Source organism: Sminthopsis crassicaudata, chromosome 2 (genome assembly GCF_048593235.1).
Source record: "Sminthopsis crassicaudata isolate SCR6 chromosome 2, ASM4859323v1, whole genome shotgun sequence".
Taxonomy (NCBI): Eukaryota; Metazoa; Chordata; class Mammalia; order Dasyuromorphia; family Dasyuridae; genus Sminthopsis; species Sminthopsis crassicaudata.
The window spans coordinates 498980118-499002170 of NC_133618.1; the positions used below are offsets into that span (position 1 = coordinate 498980118).

Here is a 22053-nt window from a genome sequence, read left to right on the forward strand (position 1 = left end):
TTTCTTTGTTCTTGAGAAAATAAATGAGACCATGCATATAAATCAGGCTGAACTCCTAGGTGGGTGTTGTAGTCTGGAAGTTTTTGGTTTCCAAGAGTTTTTATGTTCTTAAAAATTTGTTTTTTCCCTTTGCTCTCCCATACAGAGAAAAGAAACTTCTAGTGAGTTCAGAGGATTATGGTCGGGATCTAACAGGTGTACAGAACCTACGCAAAAAACATAAACGTTTAGAAGCTGAATTAGCTGCACATGAACCTGCCATCCAGGTAAGATCTGGATAACAGAAAGTGGTGAACTTTTGGTCAGAGTTAGAAAAGTAGTGTCCTTACTTAGACAAAGCTAACGGTGACCTTATCTGATCCCCAGGACAGGCTGAGAAAGGAGAAGCAGGGTGGGTGACAATCGGGAAAACGTAGATATTATCTGGTGTGGTCATAAAAAAAGCCCACAGCCAAAAGAGCACTGGGGAGGGGGGCAAGGAGTGGAAGGGGGGACCAGAGAACAGCGTCACTGTGATCACTCTGGGGCCCTCAGGCTGTTCTGGACACCGGAAAGAAACTGTCTGACGACAACACGATTGGCAAAGAGGAGATCCAACAGCGTCTGGCACAGTTTGTAGAGCACTGGAAGGAGCTGAAGCAGCTGGCGGCTGCTCGGTGAGTGAGACTCTGAGCTGCTTGTCTGAGTTTCATGGAGCGAATGAGAACTCCTTTCTCTCTCTGTGAATGAAGCATCAATAACTAACAGTGTCTGGGTCAGACTGAACTGAGATAGCCCATTCCTGGATCCTCCTTCAGTATACCCGGCAAATCTGAAGCTGCCTTCAAATCCCCATGGGAACACATATGAAGCTAGTCCTAGTTCATATTATACTACAAGGGAAGAAAGGGATGTGAAATTGCATGTAGATTCAACCTGTTTTCTGCCTTACAATGACGGTTCCCTTCAGACTGAGGGAGGAAAGTTTTCCCATCTTTTTTCTATACCAGATTGTGGCTTGTTGTACATTCAGCTGGACAGATACCAGAGCATGACTTAAAATGGCTGTTTTTTTATTCTTAATAGGGGCCAACGTTTAGAAGAATCCTTGGAGTATCAGCAGTTTGTAGCCAATGTGGAGGAAGAGGAAGCCTGGATTAATGAAAAAATGACCTTAGTAGCTAGTGAGGATTATGGTGATACACTTGCTGCTATACAGGTAAATAAGCCACTTTAAAAAAAAAAAAAAAAAAAATCCTCATTCTTATGTACTAGCTATCTAGCTATTATTATTATTATTTTTTAATTATTAAAGCTTTTTATTTTCAAAACATATTTATGGATAATTTGTCAACATTAATTCTCATGTAGCCTTGTGTTCCAAATTTTCCCTTCCTTTCCCCCACCCCCTCCCCTAGATGGCAAGTAATCCAACATATGTTATACATGTTAAAATATGTTAGTTCCAATATATGTAAACATATTTGTACAATTCTCTTGCTGCACAAGATAGATCAGATCAAAAAGGAAAGAAAATGAATAAGAAAACAAAATGCAAGTGAACAACAACAAAAAGTGAGGATGCTATGTTGTGATCTACACTCAGTTCCACAATCCTCTCTCTGGGTGCAGGTGGCTCTCTTCATCACAAGATTATTGGAACTGATGTCATCTCATTGTTTAAGAGAGCCACGCCCATCAGAATTGATCCTCTTATAGTCTTCTTGTTGCCCTGTATAATGATCTCCTGGTTCTACTCATTTCACTTTGCATCAGTTCATGTAGGTCTGTCCAGGCCTCTCCAAAATCAAGTCAGATGTATTATTATTATTTTTTTTTTTTTAATTTTTAAAAATTTTTTTTATTCATTTTTCCAAATTATCCCCTCCCTCCCTCCACTCCCTCCCCCCGATGGCAGGCAATCCCATACATTTTACATGTGTTACAATATAACCTAGATACAATATATGTGTGTAAATACCATTTTCTTGTTGCACATTAATTATTAGCTTCCGAAGGTATAAGTAACCTGGGTAGATAGACAGTAGTGCTAACAATTTACATTCGCTTCCCAGTGTTCCTTCTCTGGGTATAGTTATTTCTGTCCATCATTGATCAACTGGAAGTGAGTTGGATCTTCTTTATGTTGAAGATTTCCACTTCCATCAGAATACATCCTCATATAGTATTGTTGTTGAAGTGTATAGTGATCTTCTGGTTCTGCTCATTTCACTCAGCAACAGTTGATTTAAGTCTCTCCAAGCCTCTCTGTATTCCTCCTGCTGGTCATTTCTTACAGAGCAATAATATTCCATAACCTTCATATACCACAATTTACCCAACCATTCTCCAATTGATGGACATCCATTCAACTTCCAGTTTCTTCTAGCTATTATTTAAAAAAAAAAAAAAAATCCTTTTTGCTCAGAACATCATGAACGTGATCTGATTTTCCATTTGCTGATGATGCCTACCTGGACACACCATATTTCATCCATATTTCATCCTTCCCATGGAAGTAAACTGTTCTGCTAGGTCAGACCTAAGATCCATCTACCCAGCATTCAGCCATCGAAGTAATGCTAAAATACTATCACAAAAGGACATTTTATGAGAGCATGGTATTAGTTCTGAAAGATAGCAAGAATGCACCTCAATGTTGCAGCATGTCAAAAGCTTAATTGTATTTGAATTCCTTAACCTGCTATTACAGAATAGGCTTTTTAATCTTTGAACCACTAAGTCAGTAACTATTTGTCAATGATTGTTTAGTTCTGAATTAAAATTAATAACTTACTTTTCCATGTTTTATGAAGAATATCATAAAAGAGCAAATGATAACTTTTTCAAACTAGCATTTTAATTTAATTATAATTATTAATGGATTAAAAAATACCTTATAAAATTTAAAAAATAATTCCCCTTTTATTAAAATATTTTAAGTTGGCTTTTGCTGAACTTATTTCATTTAAACCTGTGCTTTATTTTTTGTCTTTTGGAGGACAGATGGAGCCAGCAAACTATGAATCATAGTATTGCTCTGGCTCTGAATCATAGCTACAGGTACTGTCTCTCCCTCACAGGGCTTACTGAAAAAACATGAAGCTTTTGAGACAGACTTTACCGTTCACAAAGACCGAGTGAATGATGTCTGTACCAATGGACAAGATCTCATTAAGAAGGTAAAAGTAGATTAAAAGAAAGATTCTATCTCCTATCTCCTAATCCTATTCTGTTTAATGATGGATGCGGAAAACTTGACTTAGAGTGTTTTTCCCAAGTAAAATGCCCATAATAGAGTAATTCTTTCCCACATTCTGTAATACTAAAAGTTGATTTTTTTTTTTTTTTAGTAGGCCAGGAAATAGTATATACTAACCTTAGTTAGGCAAACACAGAAGAAGGTGAAATCTTCTCGTGTTTTAATATTTTAGCTAATTGTTCTCTTGCATTACTGTTAGTTCCTAAATGACACGGTGGAATTTAAAGTGGCCATTTTTAGGCTCTAGACCAGGGGACAATGTTAACAATTTTGGTTTTTTTTTTTTTTAATCCAATAGAATAATCACCATGAGGAGAATATCTCTGCAAAAATGAAGGGCCTGAATGGGAAAGTGTCTGACCTAGAGAAAGCTGCAGCTCAAAGGAAGGCCAAGCTAGATGAGAATTCAGCTTTCCTTCAGTTCAACTGGAAGGCTGATGTGGTGGAATCTTGGATTGGTAAGTAATATTTCAGTAAGATCTATCATTCCTGATCATTAAGATCACATGATTTACCCAGATCTGGAAGATGAAGGAATATAGTTCGTACAAGTCATAGTCAATTAGATTTTCTTCATAGATGAGTTACAAAATAAAGGTTCTCAATTTCATAATGTTTAATCTCTTTATTTTATTTTAACTTTAAATTAGCAAGCATATTTTTGCCTGTGTCTTCTACTTTTCCTCTCTCTCTCTCCTTCATCCATGGTGGGTATGGAGGAGGGGAAACAAATATGCATAGTCAAATTAGTCAAACAGATTTCTGCATTGGTCTTGCAAAATGAGACATTCTGCACCAAGTGCCATCACTTTTCAGGAGATGCATAACATGTTTTCTCATAAGTCCACTAGAATTTTGGTTCATCATTGTGTTGGTTAGAATTCTTAATCTTTTCAAATTTCTTGTCTTTACTATGCTGCCATAAACTTTTTCCTAGTTCTGCTCACATCAGTACATCAGCATAATAATATTTTTTTCACATACAATAATTTGTTCAGCCATTTTAATTTATGAAAATGCCTTTAGTTTTCCGTTGTTTGCCATCACAGAGAACTGTTGTAACTGTTTTTGAACATTCATTTTATAGTCATTTATAGTTACTTATTATCTATCACACAGGTAGCTAAAATCACTTGGAAGAAATTTAATAGAATTTGAGCTTATTCAAAATGCCCTTTGCCTTTCTTTTGTGGGAAAGGGAAACTACATATTTTGCAAATTTAAATTTCCAGGTGAGAAAGAAAACAGTTTGAAGACAGATGATTATGGCCGGGACCTCTCTTCTGTTCAGACTCTTCTCACCAAACAGGTCAGTGGCTCTCACTTCCTAGAAGGGCAGGTAAGCTGCTTCCTCTGTGTCTCAGTGCCCCTAACCCCCTCTGTTACTTACAGGAAACCTTCGATGCAGGGCTTCAGGCCTTCCAACAGGAAGGGATTGCCAACATCACAGCCCTCAAAGATCAGCTGCTGGCTGCCAAGCATGTTCAGTCCAAGGCCATCGAGGCACGGCACGCCTCTCTGATGAAGCGTTGGAACCAGTTGCTGGCCAATTCAGCCACCCGGAAGAAGAAGCTTTTAGAAGCCCAAGAACATTTCCGAAAGGTAAAAATCAGAATGAATCAGCTCTTTGAGGTTAGATGCTGAATTGGACATCTGCCCTTTTTTCTATGATGTCTGAACCAGGGTTTTATTTGTTGCAGTAAAAATTGTAAAATGCAAATGATGTATATAACTGTGCATGAGAGACAGAGACAGTGCAGACATCTGTAAATTGTTTATGAAGTTTCCTTAAAAAGCAGGCAGAAAAGACTTTGCAGTTTTATTGTTGTTTAGGAAAAGTTAAAGAGGAGATAAGGTTGATTAGGAATGCCAATTTACAGACGTGAGAGGAATCTGAGAGAAGTGGATGTTAAAATGTAAAGCTGACCCCAAAACAGCTTGTATTATTCCTGATAACCATGAATTTTCCATGTTTTTGTAAGTTGTATTTCTAATAAGCTTATCATCAGGTGAGTATCCTAAACCAGGTTCACCTCTGCTTCCAGGTAGAAGATCTTTTCCTAACCTTTGCCAAGAAGGCTTCAGCCTTCAACAGCTGGTTTGAAAACGCTGAGGAAGACCTAACAGACCCTGTTCGCTGCAATTCGCTGGAGGAAATCAAAGCATTGCGAGAGGCCCATGATGCCTTCCGCTCCTCCCTCAGTTCTGCCCAGGCGGATTTTAATCAACTGGCTGAACTAGACAGACAAATCAAGAGCTTTCGGGTGGCCTCTAATCCTTATACTTGGTTTACAATGGAGGCCCTGGAAGAAACTTGGAGGAATCTACAGAAAATCATCAAAGTAGGTCTTCTATCCTTTTAAGCCTCATCCCTCTGGTTCACTGATTTTCCTTCCTAAATTGCCCTTTCTTGCCAAGATAGCACATAATTTCAAGAAAAGGAAAAGGCACTCTAATCCACTTGAGAAAACTCCATATACAGCAAGAGGCTGCTTAACCTTTGTCAGAGGTATGGACCCCTTGGCAGTCTAAAGTTTATGATTCCCTTCTCAGAATAACGTTTTTAATGCATAAGATAGCCCATTCAATCACATTGAAGTACAATTATCAAAACAGATTCCAGGTTAAGAACTCCTTCTCTACAGGGTCTCCAGCAAGTGATAAAATGCAACCAATTTATCTTAAGGCTCCTTGGTACAGCAGATTAAGAAATCTGCTTCTCTGTACAACCTCTATCCATTAAGCCTCTTTCATCCTCTGGTACCAATTAGAAATCAGACTGATCCTTTTTTCCAAATATCAGTCCATCCTATACTTGGCAGCTTTTGTGTCTTCTTTGTCTCTCCAAGCTAAGTATCCCTAGTTCCTTCAGCTAATTTTTTTGAGACATAAAATCAGTTTGCCCCTCTCTGGATACTACATCTGCATTACCCTCTGGTTCTTAGGAGCGGGAGCTGGAGCTACAGAAGGAACAGCGGAGGCAAGAAGAGAATGACAAGTTAAGACAGGAGTTTGCCCAGCATGCCAATGCTTTCCACCAGTGGATCCAGGAGACCAGGTGCCCATCTTCTTGTGGACTTCATTGGTCTTGAGCGAAAGCTGGGATGAGGATGGTCGTGCTCAGGGTAGCAGCTCTCCAGGGAAACCCATTCACTTTACCTTGGGAGTTTATAGAGCATTTGCTAAAGTCATTTGCTGAAATCACGGTACCATGGATTCTTTGCAAATTTTATATTCTGAGGCAGTACCACCTATCCTCCAAAATCTCCAGCTCTGATTAGAAAAGAATCTTGTCACTGAAACTTGCAACCAAATAAAAATTTGGCTCTTATAGCCTATGGGAGTCTCACTGCAGGTACTCCCCATACTCCAACCAAACTGGCCCTCCCTATTGTGGTGCTTATGATTTTTTTTTTTTTTTTAAATACCCTCACTCTCTGATACACAATAAGTGCTTGGGAAGGGAACAAAAAGAAAACATGGACACAGGTTTTTCCCAGAGGGGTCGATTGCAAATCCAAAAATTAGGAACAGAAAGGTTTTTTCTTATGTATAGCAATTGTTCAGTGCCTGCTTATTGATGAACTAGTGTAGACATTATACTAATGTCTTTTTTCTCTTCCTCTTTTTTTTTCCCTTTTTAATGGTTGGTTCTCCTGATACCACCTCCGGCTTCTTGGATCCATGACTCCACAGAACATATCTCCTCGATGGGTTAATATCACCTTTTTATTCTCTCCAGGCTTGTATTGTGGCATTGGTGTATTGTGTGCTTGTTATGTCCTTCTCCTCCCTTCCCTTTCCCCTTGCCCAGTGGCTTGGTTTGAAGTATTTGATGGGCCTCCCTACTCAGGAGTAGATTGTACCATTCTTAAAATACTGTGCCAAGCACCATCCCTCCCTAAGAGGGAGTATCTCCTTGATCCTAATGTCCAGCTTGGATATCCCAGCTTTTTGCCTGTTTCCTTAAAGACCTAAAGCCTCGGGAGGAGAGCCATTTCTCTATTTTATTTTATTTTTTTTTGTAAGCCAGAGTCTCCTTTGGTGAAAGTAGGGAAGGGACAAATCATTGATTGGAGTGTCTTGAGTTTTTAATCTATTCTTTCTCCATTAATATAGTAATATGTCATGTCTGTGTCTTTTTTCCATCTAAGTCAGTAGGAAAATGGTTCCATTCAAGTTCTTTGTTGCAAAGCTAGGTGGAATATTATTTGAAATGTGCTGAAAGCTCAGAACAGTTCAGAGAAACATCATTTGGCAATTTTGGTATCATTTGTACAAATTATTTGAAATTTGTTGAGCTGGGTGATGCTTCATTTTAAGACTCAGCTCTCTAAAAGAAAAATAGGCTCTTTTTTGAACTATCGAGGAAATGGATCTTGGGAGGATCCTATCTTGCTCTTAGGAAGATATTTTGGACACTGAATTTTTAAGTTGGTGGTTGAGAAAAAGATATACAATATCACTATGTTCTTTCAGTACAAGATAGGAACCCCTACACTCATAATCTTTGATCCACTGAAGTTAGGCCACACCTTAGGATTGTCACTTCTTTGTCAGAAAGAAGTCTGACCCCAAAAGAACTGGAGACCTCTGGAACAATTGGCTACCTGGCTCTCCTTCCCAGACTGCCACCTGTAAGCCCGCGTGTCTCTATCTGCCAGTAATGTTTGAGTGGTGTAAAATGCTCCAGTTTCCTTGTGGGTCCAAAAAAATCCTTCTCCCTTTTGACTCTGGTCCACCTGCCTGTGGTCCCTTGTGGCTAGAGGTCCCAGTCCCCCACTGGGTACACTGCCTTGGCTTTGATCTTCCTGTTTTCTGTGCACTGCCAGCTCAGACCATAGTGTGTTTCCGTCTGTGTGCTCTGACCTCTTTCCCTTCTTCCTCCTTTGGTGTGTATTCATTTGGTTTCTTTTCTTTGAATAGCATAGCATATCGTCGGGTCATTCGTGTCTATCAGTATGAAGTTGGGGATGATCTGTCTGGAAGGTTTTTCTCCTCTTATTTTCTCTTCTTTACCTCACTGTGGTTTTTCCCAATGCACTTTTGACTTCCTGGGCGGCTCTGCTTCCTCACTAACTCACTGCCCCATGGCCGCTTGGGAAGAAGGGGCCTTGGTCCTTTCCCCTGCTCCAGTGCCCGGACCCCCACTCTGCCCACCACCCTATCCCAGATCCTGGTGTGTGCTTTTCCCATGGGATTAGGGCATAACTAGGCTCTGACTTGCTGTTATAGAGGAAAGCTTTATTGAGTTCCATAGCTAGAGCAACTTTGATTCTCAATTTCAAGGGGCAAAGGGTATCAGGACTAGAGAGGAATCCTGGGAATCAGGAAAACCTGAGTTGAAGTCGTTCTTCTGACAGGCACATAACTGCTGGTAGAGGGAGATTGGTTTTGGGGTGGGGGTGAGGTGTTGTTTTTTTTTTTAAACCAGAAATTCTCTATCCCCATGAAATCATGTTTTCCAACCTCCCAGGGATATGTATGGAAAGATAGTTCCCAGGGGAAATGGTAGCAGATGGTTCGGAAACTTGTTTTCTCCATCAAGAATGCTGTGTTACCTTGTCTTTGTCATGGTAGCCACCAGCTCTTTATTCACTGGTTGCCTGCTGTGAAACCTCACACTGACATATTATATTAGAGACCAGTGTATCTGAGAACCAAAGCACATGGTCATGAGTCACATGGAACACCCCTCAGTACATCAGTATCCAAACCTGGGGCCCGATACATAACCCAGGGTCTGACGGGCCCAATCGCTATTGTTTTCCTTGTGGAGCCAAACTGTCAGGGCTTTCCTAAAACTTCTAAAAACAACAAATGCCTATCGTCTCGGCAACTCTTACACAGAGTAGAGTATTTGATTCAGTATAATGAAGTTTCTAAGGTATTGGCCCCATTCTCAGTGTCACACATACCCATGCACTTTGGGATTGGTACCATATTTCCCTTTCCCACATTGAATAGATTTTTTTTTTTTTTAAACAAAGGCCTTGAGATTGAGCCCCTGGCAACCAAGCCAGAAACATTTTGGCCAGCAGCTCTGGTCTTCTGTCCTCCTTTCCCATCTTGACCATGTATGTAGTCCTTCTCCTGAGGTTCCTACTGTTCTAGTATATAGAGCATGGTTGTTGGAGCTGCACTGTTTCTAATCTTATGAGGTAGGGAGAGAGGTGAGCACTTTGAATTGAGCATAAAATCAGTTCTTCCATGGGGATCATGGGGATTGAAGTTAATTCCCAGGTCACTAAGGTCACAAAAATGGCTACCTAAACTGAATAGTCTCCATTTAAAACACTTGAGATTGAGAAAACATGGGAAAATGTGACTTTGGTGGACCAGTGTGAGGCAGGTGTAGTTAAAACACAGTAAATGGTCAAAGTACCAGGCTGAGGAAGTGGGAGGCCTTGGATCTATTCCTGTCTCCATTGTCAATGTTGCCTAACCCCTGTTGAGCTTCAGTTTTTCTACTCCATAAAATGGAGGTAACTACCCCATGAGGCATCTGTGAAAGAATGTTAGCTGATGAAAGATGTTTTGTGCTTCATGAGTAAAGGGGCTTAAATGAAATACAAAAGGCATTATTTCATTGCGGAGAGGATGGGGTTAATTGCAAGTCCCCAATCTGTTGTTCTTTCCAACATGTAAAAATGCTTCTTTGTTTAGGTCCTGTATGGTGGAAGAATCTGGTACCCTAGAATCGCAGCTGGAAGCCACTAAAGTAAGTGTGCCAGATGTGACTCCTGGTCTCTGGCATCTGCTTAAAGTCACTCACTGGAATAGCCCTGCTAGTGAATCTCTTCTTCCTTCCCGAGGTTATATTGTTTTCCTCCTTAGCGTTAATTTAAAAGATCCAGAGTTTGGTATGAGACATTTAGCTCATAAGAGAGCTACCCAGGGGGCCATGCTCTGAGGCAACCAGGGATTCTTGGATTCTTCGTTGTGCCTTCACTAGGCCTCTTATCCTAGTTTAAAAAGACTCAGGGCTGAATCTGGACAGCCCTTCTCAGAAACTGAAAAAATATATATGCAAATGACCATTCTCAACTTCAACTCTTTTATCTTTTTGAATTTCCTCTTGCCCACAGCGTAAACACCAGGAGATTCGGGCCATGAGGAGTCAGCTGAAGAAGATTGAAGACCTGGGGGCAGCCATGGAGGAAGCCCTCATCCTGGACAACAAATACACTGAGCATAGCACTGTAGGGCTGGCCCAGCAGTGGGATCAACTGGACCAACTTGGGATGCGAATGCAGCACAACCTGGAGCAACAGATCCAAGCCAGGTATGCTTCTACTGCATCCTTCCATTTCTCATGAAAACTTGGGTGGGTCTCAGTGATTCTAGGGAAAAGGGGGTAACAATGATCTATCAACAGGAAGATTAGTGAAAAAAGACAGACAACCATTTAGTCTTTCATCTGGTAACAAGGAACAAGAGAACCATGTTTTTGTTGGCCGAAAACAAAAAACTTATCACCCATTGGCAAGTGCCTGGACTCCATGGGCAGATCCATAATTACACTTTTGTTTACAGGAATACAACTGGTGTGACTGAAGAGGCCCTAAAGGAGTTTAGCATGATGTTTAAGTGAGTACTGCCCCAATTCCCCAGGGAGGTTTCTAAAAGGGGCATCACTTTGGGCTTCATGCTCTCAATTGTGACAACTCTGAGCTAATAATACTACCTGGTTCTTTGCATTACAGGCATTTTGACAAGGATAAATCTGGCCGACTTAATCACCAAGAATTTAAATCTTGCTTGCGTTCTCTGGGTTATGACCTGCCTATGGTGGAAGAAGGAGAACCAGACCCTGAGTTTGAAGCTATCCTCGACACTGTGGATCCAAACAGGTACAATGCCAGAAATAAAAGAATGGGCAAGAACAAAGGATCATTTTTTCAAGGTGATATCCAGGCTAAAAACGTTAGAAAATCATATCATCATCTTACTCATTTCCCTCTCCTTCTCCCAGGGATGGCCATGTATCACTGCAAGAATACATGGCTTTTATGATCAGCAGAGAGACTGAAAATGTCAAATCCAGCGAGGAGATTGAAAGTGCTTTCCGTGCCCTCAGTTCTGAGGGAAAACCCTATGTGACCAAGGAAGAATTATACCAGGTACATACATATGAAATACATAGTGACTGTTGGGCATTCTTGTCATCAGGAAGAGACTGAAAGCATTGGGGCTTATATTGGGAGCACACAAACTGACCAGGGTAGAGAACTAGAGTCTCACTAGGTGACAGGAATCCCACAGGACAGCAACTCCATTCCATGTGAGCTTGCCTTACTTGAACACATCTCATCACCTTTCTCCCTTATGTCCCCCTTCACAAAACAGCAAGGATTGCAATATAGGTTAACCGTGTAACATTTGTTATTTTTAAAGCACTTTTAACAATTCTCTTTAGATATGTGGGAATGTCCCCATTTGGATATTTGAGAACCAGCCTTTTGTGATTTGAGTAGAAGCCAGGTCTTGACTCATTTTTGCACTTGTGAAGTCAGTCATGATTTTTACACTGCTCTTATCCTGTGCAGAGATTACAAGAGTTCATAGACTTCTACAAGTATAACTAGTCAGTTTTGGCTAGAGACAACAATTCAGCTCTTGGACTCAGGATTAGATAATGAAATACTCTGATCTCTCTTTTCTTTTCCACTTTCAGAATCTGACAAGGGAGCAAGCAGACTACTGCATCTCGCACATGAAGCCCTATGTTGATGGCAAAGGCCGAGAACTCCCCTCTGCTTTTGACTACGTAGAATTTACCCGTTCTCTCTTTGTGAATTGATTCACAATCCCTAGTCTTAGCCACAGCCAAACATCGCTCGTCTTGCTGCCTCACTGCATGTCTGTCCATCTTTGTGCTCTTAAAGGAAAAAAAAATTTCAGACAGTGTTACTTCCAAATGTAACCTTAAAATGCTTAGCTTGGGGGGGATTAGAGAAACGGTGCTTCAATAAAATGATTTGAGTCCAGATGAAATTGCTGGATCACTGTCAGGAGATTTACATTTAAAATTATGGGATTTCACCCACCCTGTCTCCTATGTCTCCTATATGTCCTAAAAAGAGGTCTTCCCCCACCCCACCCCACCCATCCCCAAATGGAACCTGAAGGGGAAAAATTCTATAAAGCTGGCTTCACTTCATTCCTGTTTCCTCCCAATTTTCTGTATGCAAAAGATGATAAATAAATTACTCATCCCCCAAAAAAGAGCTTTTGTTTGTTTTTTAATCATTTTAAAGTTCCACTTTTATGTATATTTAGACCTATTCAAGTATCTGCTCCTAGGAACAGAATTCTCCCCACAAGCCTTGAACAACATTCCTTGTGCGATTTAAACGCCTTATACTGCTCATTTCTTCTGCTTGTCGCCACCCTCCCAGACAAGGAAAGTGGGCTGGGTGTCCTCAGCTAGCCACCTCAGTTGCCAATTGGTCCAGGTCTTCTGTTTCCCGAGGTGCTTGTTCTGTGAACTCTGTGCTTAGCTGCCATATCTTTACGACACCTTTGGCATCCCCAGCAGCCAGAAGTTGAGTCTGTTGAAGATTGAATTCCAGACAGTATACTGGGCTTTCATCTGGAGTTTGCTTGATAGAAACTGTGGGTTTTTGGGAGCTCTTTCTGAGATCAAACAGCTGTATGTCTCCTTTAAGAAAAAGGTGAGAATTAATTATCCAACTAAAATGCCTTTGAAAGGTGAGTCGTTTCTGATGATAAGGTACAAAGAAGAAACAGTTCTTACCCTTGGAATCACTGGAGTTTCTTTAAAAGCCAGGCTTCCAGAACCAGAGTTAAATTCGACTAAAATTTAACAATCTCATCCCATAAACCAATAAAGAGATGAGAATTAAATTGTCCAAAAGTAATTTGCCCCCTCTCTTTTCCTGGGAGTGGAAGCTTCTCCAAAATAATTAGGCTTACCTTCCCCAGAAGCAGCAGCAAAGACCAAGGGTCGGACAGGAGACCAACGCACACTAAACAAGTACTTGTGGGACAGCTGGAGTGACGTCAGGGGCTGGGCCTGCAGCATAGAATAAAGGTGGATGTGGCCATCCGTGCCAGCGCTCAGAAACAAGTTTCTAGGGAAAAGCAAGAGAGCAAGTCAGTCCATCAGTATTGCACTCAGAATCCTAGTGGATGTTCCAAGATGCAAACACTGAGAAGAAAAAGAGCCCTGAGGGAGCTAGGTAGAGCCCGCTTGTCTCCCCAAGTTCAGATCTGGCCTCAAAGATGCTCTGTGGTCCCAGGCAAATCACTGAAGCCTGTTTGTTTTCCTCAACTGAAAAATTAAATTGTCATCTGCCATCCATTTCAGCATCTCTGCCAAGCAAGGTTCAAAGAGGGAGGTCACACAGTCAAACACGAAAAGCTTCCACTGGGTGTGAGTAGAGTTTGGATCTGTCCTGAGCATTGGTGAAGGGGGATAGCATTTCAGTAAGGAGGGCTGTATAAGGGCCCACAAACTCATCTGCTAGGACCACGGCAGGTGATGAGCTTGGCCTGCAAATGAATATCCAAATGGCCCTTGGCAGAAAAAAGGTTCCCCAACCCTAGTAGAAATGAAGAGTGGACACAGCCAAGATTTTAGAGCACCTTTAATAAAACTTGGTGGATTAAAAAGTCCATCTTCCTATACTGATGGGGAGACTTAAGGACAGTGACTGGCCCAGCTTGTTCAGTTAGGTCCAATGGGCCCAAGGTCCCACAGCAAATATGTGTCTGAGCTGGACCTTCATCCAGATTTCTTGAACCCTAAGCCCAGGACTGCACCACATACAACATCCCCCTAATCTTTGAAAAGATGACTAGTCCACACAAAATGGAGAAGAGGGTAGGGATCAAAAACTGAATTAATCATTAAAGGATATAGAGGTTTTCTCAAGAAGGGAAAGGGGGCTTATTCTTCCAATCCCATTGAGTAAAAAGAGGGGACTTGTCAAAGGGCCCCTTGAACAAGCATTCTTAACTTGGGGCCATTGGACTCTCTTCTGGCAGTTAGGTGAAGCCATTGTTATACATGCATAAAATAAGGAGTAAAAAAAAAAACCAGTGATAGTGAAATTTAACTATCAAACTATTAAAAAATAAGTTCATAGGGGGCAGCTGGGTGGTGCAGTGGATAGAGCACCAGCCCTGAAGTCAGGAGGACCTGAGTTCAAATGTGGCCTCAGACACTTAACACTTCTAGCTGTGTGACCCTGAAAAAGTCCCTTAACCCCAATTGCCTCAGGGGAAAAAAAGTTCATGGACCTCATCTAAGACCCCTGGCTCTAAATGATTAGTCTTGTAGACTAAAGAGAGAAGGTGCAAACTCACCTGGCTCTGATGCACACCTGGACCTTACCTGTGGAAGGGTGAGCAGCTCACAGAGTAGATGGGGCCACCGTGAGGAGAGAAGGTGAATTGGGCAGGTGCTCGGAGGGGTAAGGAGCTGGGCATTCGGGTAAGGGCTGCCACTTCTACTGCCGTAGAGCATTTGAGTGGGAAGCCGCCTTCAGTGCCCAGGATGAACAAGCTGGGGTCAAAGCTGGAGAAGGCTAGGGCTGTGACCCCTACCTCTGTCTCACCTCGGGTAGGCTACAGAAAGACATCAGCAAGAGTGTCAGAACCAGATTGCTGTGGCCAGCAGTAACAAGCACAACCCATAACCCCCCACATGAAACTGGGAAACATTTCCAAGGTAGAGGGACACCAGAGATCACAGAAACCAGCCCTTTTTTTGTCTGGTCAAGTTTACACAGTGTATCCTGAGGACCAGAACCTGGGGCTTTGACCACCAAGTTTAGAGGATGTTTGAGCAGTGGCTTTGGAAGCCAGAGCTAGAAGCAGCCCTCCAGCAGGCAGTTTTGTTCTCCAAGGAATCACCAGCCAGACTGGGCAGCCTCAGGTTCAGGCTCTTCAGCTTCTGCCTTCCTGTTCCTGTGCTTAGTACTACCTGCCACTTCCCTGGGACAGGGGAGGCCTTTGCCATATTAGGCTCCCCAGTTCCTGGTGTTCAGCTCTCTGTTGTCCTCAGGAAGATAAAGGCAAATTAGAGAAGGGCAGCAGCACTGCCGGCTCTGACTGGGCCCTCTGTATGGGAGAAACTTCACGCTGATTCCGGGAGAGTGTTCTGTGCCCCTTCCCCAGGCAAATTGCTCGGCTCACCTTCTTCAGCTTTGTATTTCGGGGGATCTGCTGGACCACCAGAGCAAAGCCCTCTGTCAGCTGCAGCTGTCCCGAGCCAGCCGCCTGCCACAGCAACACCTTCCCATCCGTGGAGACACTCAGCAGCTGGAAGCGGTGGCTGTGCCGCGGCTCTGGCAGCCAGGCCACCTGTGGGTACCGCAAGGGAAGGAAAAAGTACAGGGGAAATGGTGGAGGACGCCAGACAAAGGCAGACCGTGGAAAGAGGCCGCTTCAGAGACCTGCAGAATCCTTGCCTCAGCATATATTTAACACCCTTTCCTCCCTTCCAGAGCTTCGGTCCCCATCTGTGCTGACAAAAAAAAGAAGAGAGCTAGGGAGCTGAAGGGCAGAACCTGGAGGCTCCGGCAGGCTCCAGAGCAGACAGAGCCCAGGGACGGGGACTTCCTGAGGACACCCTGGTGTAACGACACAGCACCCGGCAATCTATGGCCCTTCCTTCATAAGAACAAAATCACAAGTTGGAAGGGACTTAATCACTCCTCTGGCCTAACCCAAACCTCAAGCAGAAATCTCAGAAATATCCCCAACTTCTGTGGCATGGGAAAACCTAATACTTCTTTAAGCTGTAAGTTGGGGAGGCTTGAATCATTAGGAGGTGTTTCCTGAGAGCCTAAGCCTGCTTTTCTGTAACTTCTACCCAGTGTCCCCTGATTGTGCTTTCTAGGCCCTCCCTGGGCACAACAGTACCAGGTCACAAAACTTCACCCACCCGGCAGAAGAAAATGGGCCACTGGTCTCCCCATCAACTGCTCTAATTACTCGGCCACACCCCAGGGGAGGCAGAATGGGCAACAGAGGCAATCCAGGCCCCTCGACAGCCCAGTGCCCTATGATGAGATGAGTGACTCTCCTCTGGAGCCCAGGGCAGGTGAAGAGCAGCAGCTTTGTGGTCACTGTGCTGGGGATCTCATGCCAGCCAGAAGCAAGCACAAGAGGCGGCTCACTGCCACTTCTGTCTAGACATTTCTAGTGGGGGAGCCTGGGCCAGAGGCTGGCGACCAGGGAGCCTCTGGGAGGAGGTGGGGGCAGCTTTGATGACAATGAGCAATCTACCTATTCATTAGCTACCATCTACTTGATTCTGAGTGATTTCATTCCTAGGAGGTTGGGCTTTTGCATTTTGTTGAATTGACTGTGAGTCTGTGGACTTTCTTTCCTGACAAGGCAGTCAGGGGCTGCTCCTGGCCCTCCTAGGCATTTACAATAAATTGTGTACAATGTCCTACAGCGGGGCTGGGCTGACCTGATAGACAGGATCTGTGTGAGTGTCGTCCGTCATGCCAGTTCTCCAGAGCAAGGAGTCCTCGGGCCGGCTCATGTCCCAGACTAGCACCTCCCCGCTATAGAGGCCACCTGAGAGAAAAGCAAGGAAATTTTGACCAGGCTACCCCACACTAAAAGCCCCTCCATTTCCTGCCCCCACCTAAGTCCCTCCCAACCATGTCACATTCTAAAACACACATAGATCCGCACAAAAACTGCCCTGCTTTTCCACGGGTCATCCCACTACTGCCTTTCATTGCCCAAAGATCCTTCACTCTTGGCTCCTGCAGGGACACTGCCCTAACCATACCAACAAAGAGTATGCCTTCTCTCTACTGGGGTCTCCACTACCATCAGGCACATACCAGCATACTTCCCCGATCAGCAACCCCCAAGTAGACAGGCCCAGGTCTGGAACTCACACCTTCCTCACGTTGCCTCTTATAATGATATTTTTCAAGGCTTAGTTCAGGGGCCATCTCTAGGAAGCCTTTCTTTTTTTTTTTTTTTCATTAAAGTTTTTTATTTTAAAAATATATACATAGATAATTTTTAGCATTCACCCCTAAAAACTCTGTGTTCTAATTTTTTTCTCTTTCCTTCCTCCACTTCCTCCCCCGGCCAGCAAGTGATCCAATATATATTAAACATGTGCAATTCCTCTATACATATTAGGAAGCCTTTCTTGATCTCTCTAATAGTTAATTTGCTTTTTCTTTAAGCAAAGCAGTTGGATTTAAGTGACTTGCCCAGAGTCACACAGCAAGTAAATGTCAAGTATATGAGCCCAGATTTGAACTCAGGTCTTGCAGGGTCAGTGCTCTATCCACTGCCCCATCTAACTTCTCCCTCTAATAGTTAAATCTTTTTCTCCCCAAATCATCTTGTCATCTGTACATAAGCTCCCTGATGGCAGGCCCGTTGTTATTGTTTCCTGTCTTTGCACCCTGAGCACCAGCATCTGATAGTTACTGAATTGAGCTAAATCCTCCACAACTCCTAGCATGATGTTATACCCACAGCAGCTTATCCATAAAGAACTGCAGATTTATTTCCCCAGAGGCCCTTCTGTCTGCCCATTTGGGGGGGAAGGGATGAAGACTTGGGAGAGTGGGAGTGGACTGGAAAAGCACAAGGTGCTGGTTAATAGAAAGAGAAAACAGTGCAGGGGTTACCTGCAATGTGAGAGGGCTGAGTGGGATGGAACGCCAGGCACATGACTGAGCTGGGCACCTCCACCACAGCAGAAGGTTGCTTGGGATTCAGCCCCCGACGATCCAGATTCCAGGTGCACACAAAAGACTTCTCAGTGCTCCAGTCACCATCATCTAAACTGAGCGGGGGAGAAAGAAGCAAAGAAATGGTGTTTCCTCCCAATCATTACCATTTGCTTATTAGAGGTTTCATATCAACTCCACAGACTTGCGAAAGGATCTTTTATCTTACACCAGACACACATACCCTGGACAGAATTTTAAGACTCAACTTTCTCTTCTTAAAAAGCAAAACTGGATGGTCAGGACTACATCTTCCCAATAAACAAAAAAAATTCACTATGCTAGCACAAAGCACATTAGGAGACAAAATTCACTTTAAACATCTCAAGGCTAGATAAATTCTATTGCAAACACCATTGCAATAAGCCAAGCAGTGTTTCTGACTTTTAATTGATTTTCATTAGTTTGAGGATCATTAACACGTCCCTATTCCAAGGAAATAGCAGGTAGGCACACACTAACGGACAGATACAACAGCCCAGGAAGAAGAAATGGAGCAGTCAGGGCTAGGCAGTGACTGGTATGACAAAGGCACACCAGTGAATATCATGGCAAAAAATCAAGTTTCCTGATCCCCAAACCAGTACTCCATCAAATACAGTCTACTGATTTGCTTCCTTTAAAGTAGAGTGCCTTCAAACTGAGAGTTTGACCCTTGTGGGCTGAATCAGGAACAGGGCAAAGAAGGGTTGAACAAAGAACCTAATCTGGCTTCTGATTCCAGGGTAATGACACAATATCCCTTGTCCACATCCCCAAAATCCTTTGGGAGGACCATGAGTTGATAAGGAATTAAGTGAATACTTTTCTTTAGGTTATAAATTCAGGCTCTCAGCAGCAGATTAACCAAGGGTAGCTCCAAATCTGATCAGATCAAATCAAATGTCTCCCTAATCTCCCCTATTTATGTTAATTAAAATCAAAAAATCAATCCTTAGAAATTACGCACTCAGAATGGATCCAACCATTCTGGAGAACAATTTGGAACTTTGCGCAAAAATTTATCAAACAGTGCACATCTTTTGACCCAGAAGTGTTTTTACTGGGCTTACCCCAAAGAGATCTTTTTTTTTTTTTTTTTTTTTTTTCCCTGTGAGGCTGGGGTTAAGTGACTTGCCCACAGTCACACAACTAGGAAGTGTTAAGTGTCTGAGACCAGATTTGAACTCAGGTCCTCCTGACTTCAGGGCTGGTGCTCTATCCACTGTACCACCTAGCTGCCCCACCCCAAAGAGATCTTAAAGGAGGGAAAGGGACCCGTATGTGCCAAAATGTTTGCAACCCTCTTTGTAGTGGCCAGAAACTGGGAAGTGAGTGGATGCCCATCAACTGGAGAATGGCAGAATAAATTATGGTATATGAATGTTATGGAATATTATTGTTCTGTAAGAAATGACCAGCAGGATGATTTCAGAAAGGCCTGGAGAGACTTACATGAACTGATGCTGAGTGAGATGAGCAGAACCAGGAGATCTTTATACATAAGATACAATAATAGATTATGCAACAATCAATTCTGATGGATGTGGCTCTCTTCAACAATGAGATGATTCAAACCAGTTCCAATTGTTCAGTGATGAAGAAAGTCATCTCCACCCAGAGAGAGGATTGTGGCAACTGAGTGTGGACCACAACACAGCATTTTTACGCGTTCTATTGATGTTTGCTTGCATTTTGTTTTCCTTCTCAGGTTTTTTTCTTTCTAGATTCTATTTGTGTGTGTGTGTGTGTGTGTGTGTGTGTGTGTGTGTGTGTGTGTGTGTGCAGCAAGATAAGTATATAAATATGTATACATATATTGGATTTTAACATATTTTAACACATTTAACACGTATTGGACTACCTGCCATCTAAGGGAGAGGGTGGAGGGAAGAAAGGAAAAATTTGGAATAGAAAGTTTTGCAAGGATCGATGTTAAAAAACTGCTCATGCTTATGTTTTATAAACAAAAAGCTTTAATTAAAAAAAAAAAATCCAGTGATTTTGGGCTTTTCTGGAACTTCCAGAAATGAGTCATTAACCAGGAGAAAAGAAAAAAAAAAAAAAAAAAAGAAAGAAAGAAAGAAATTATCCACTCACATGATTTTAGACTTTTTCAGGGTATTGATCTGTTATGCTGATTTTTTCTCCTGTTTTATCTTTTAAAAATGCTATTTGTAATATGTGATCCCCTAGGAGAGGATGAAGATATTGGCCCTAAATGTGAAGATTTAACTCAAAAAATTAATTTAAAAAATCCTCCAAGTAGCAAAAACATAAGCTCAGTTAGGCTGCACAAATAAAAACCCAACTAGGAAGGAGTTGAGAAGTACAGCCTTGAGGCAGCAAGGTGGTACAGTGGATAGAGCACCAGCCTTGAAGTCAGGACGACCAGAGTTCAAATCTGGTCTCAGACACTTAACACTTCCTAGTTGTGGGACCCTGGGCAAGTCACTTAACCCCAATTACCTCAGCAAAAAAAGAAAAAAAAAAGAAAAGGGAACCACAGCCTCACCTAAACTAAGAATGTCTAAAATTTTGAATCCAGAACATGGGTTCAAAGGCTATCTCTGCTACTTATGAGCTGTGGAAAAATCACTTAAATTCTCTGATCCTTTTTTTCCCCCCATGGGAATATCAATCTATCTTAGTTTTGAGGATCAAATGAGATAATGCACGTAATAAAGTGCTATATAAATTTCAGTCATTTATTATTATATTTTACATAATTTTATGTAATGTGTTCTATTTTTAGGATTACAATAACAATAATGATAAGATATAACCCTAATTCAAAAAAAATTAACTATGTTTTCAATAGATCTCTCTATAACCATTGTTCAAAATCTCTAAGCTACATGTAATAAATAGCCTTCAAAATATAGAGACATAGCAGAGAATAATGCTATGTTGCAACAGAATGTGGTACATATCATCTGCCTGTTTCTGAAGTTGTGCCAAAGATGCTTTCAATGAGCCCACAAAAAATGAGCTAAACATCCCAATACTTTTACTCAAAACCAAAAAAATACAAGAATGCTACTTTAATTACCTGTTTAAGAGAGCACTAAAGACTAAAGAATACTAGCAGGATAGCAATTTTCTATATGAACCCCACTGAAGATGAAGTGGAAATAAGTATAATAATAATAACAGCAACAGCAACAATCTAACAACAATGAACTGGGTCCTGGGGGCCAGGTAGATGCCTTTTCTGGGCAAACAGAAAAGTGTCCCTGTCCTTATCCCCTCTCCAACACTCTCTTGGATCCCCACTATATAACTAGCCTGGTCTAGTCTAGCAAATGGATGAATTAAAAGGATCATAATGGATTCAAGCTGATAATCACACATTCTGTTCAACATTTTTATCAGTGGTTTAAATGAAGATATAGATGGCATCTATAATAAAGATGGCCAATATAGTAGCTGGCAACCTAGGATGATGAAGTGAATGTAATCAAAAGGATAAATACTCTGTGTCTTGTAATTGAGTGCAAAAAAATCATCTCTAACAGTTCAAAATGGATGAGATATTACAAGCAAGACCACAGGTTAAATGAAAATCCTGGTGGTCATAGCTAACTATATCTAAGCTTAACATGGATGATGCATCAGCTACGTGAAATTAAAGAACATGGTCCTCCATGCAGGAGGTGACAATTTTTCTGTGCTCCACTTAGGGCAGAACCCATCTAGAAGACTGTTTCAGGCCTAAATCACATTTTAAAAAGACCAAAGACCTGCCAAAACAAGTTCAAAGAAGATTGAACAGAATGCTGAGGAAACTCAGAACTGTGCCATATAAGGATTAAGGAAGGGAACGAAGAAATGTTTAGCCTGAAAAAGAGATGATTAGAAAAGATAGGATGGGCACATTCAAGTATCTGGAGGTTTGTCAAGTGGAAAAGACTTACTGTGCTTGGCCCCTGAGGAGGGGAACTGACTCACTGGATTTAGTACAAGAGAAGGAAGAATGTTTAAACAATTAGAGGCATTCACTGAAATCTGGTCTCTGATCCCACCAGGGGATGCGCTCTCACCAGAGTTATCAACAATCTTTTAACTACTAATCTCAGTGGTTTT

General features: G+C 42.1%; 2 protein-coding genes across 3 annotated transcripts in view; one reads left to right on the top strand and one right to left on the bottom strand.

Annotated features, from left to right (window-relative positions):
• Nucleotides 1-12469, top strand: part of SPTAN1 (spectrin alpha, non-erythrocytic 1) — a 60624-nt gene extending 48155 nt beyond the window's left edge. Inside the window, 16 exon segments of the mRNA XM_074293793.1 lie at nt 146-266; nt 535-656; nt 1066-1198; nt 3063-3161; nt 3540-3699; nt 4474-4550; nt 4634-4843; nt 5287-5583; nt 6187-6299; nt 6938-6955; nt 9908-9962; nt 10330-10526; nt 10778-10831; nt 10948-11094; nt 11217-11364; nt 11919-12469. Of these exon segments, the coding sequence (XP_074149894.1) occupies nt 146-266; nt 535-656; nt 1066-1198; nt 3063-3161; nt 3540-3699; nt 4474-4550; nt 4634-4843; nt 5287-5583; nt 6187-6299; nt 6938-6955; nt 9908-9962; nt 10330-10526; nt 10778-10831; nt 10948-11094; nt 11217-11364; nt 11919-12044 (2077 nt within the window). The 3' untranslated portion in view covers nt 12045-12469.
• A 4-nt stretch (nt 12470-12473) lies between these two features.
• DYNC2I2 (dynein 2 intermediate chain 2) overlaps nt 12474-22053 on the bottom strand; it is a 31353-nt gene continuing 21773 nt past the window's right edge. The window contains exons 4-9 of one of the 2 annotated variants that reach the window (XM_074293805.1): nt 17887-18044; nt 16692-16801; nt 15407-15574; nt 14604-14836; nt 13090-13338; nt 12474-12937 (exon numbers count right to left, since the gene is read on the bottom strand). In XM_074293805.1, coding sequence (XP_074149906.1) covers nt 13107-13338; nt 14604-14836; nt 15407-15574; nt 16692-16801; nt 17887-18044 — 901 coding nt within the window. In that variant the 3' untranslated portion in view covers nt 12474-12937; nt 13090-13106. The remainder of the gene's footprint in view (nt 12938-13089; nt 13339-14603; nt 14837-15406; nt 15575-16691; nt 16802-17886; nt 18045-22053) is intronic. The other variant, XM_074293804.1, reaches the window with a different exon arrangement.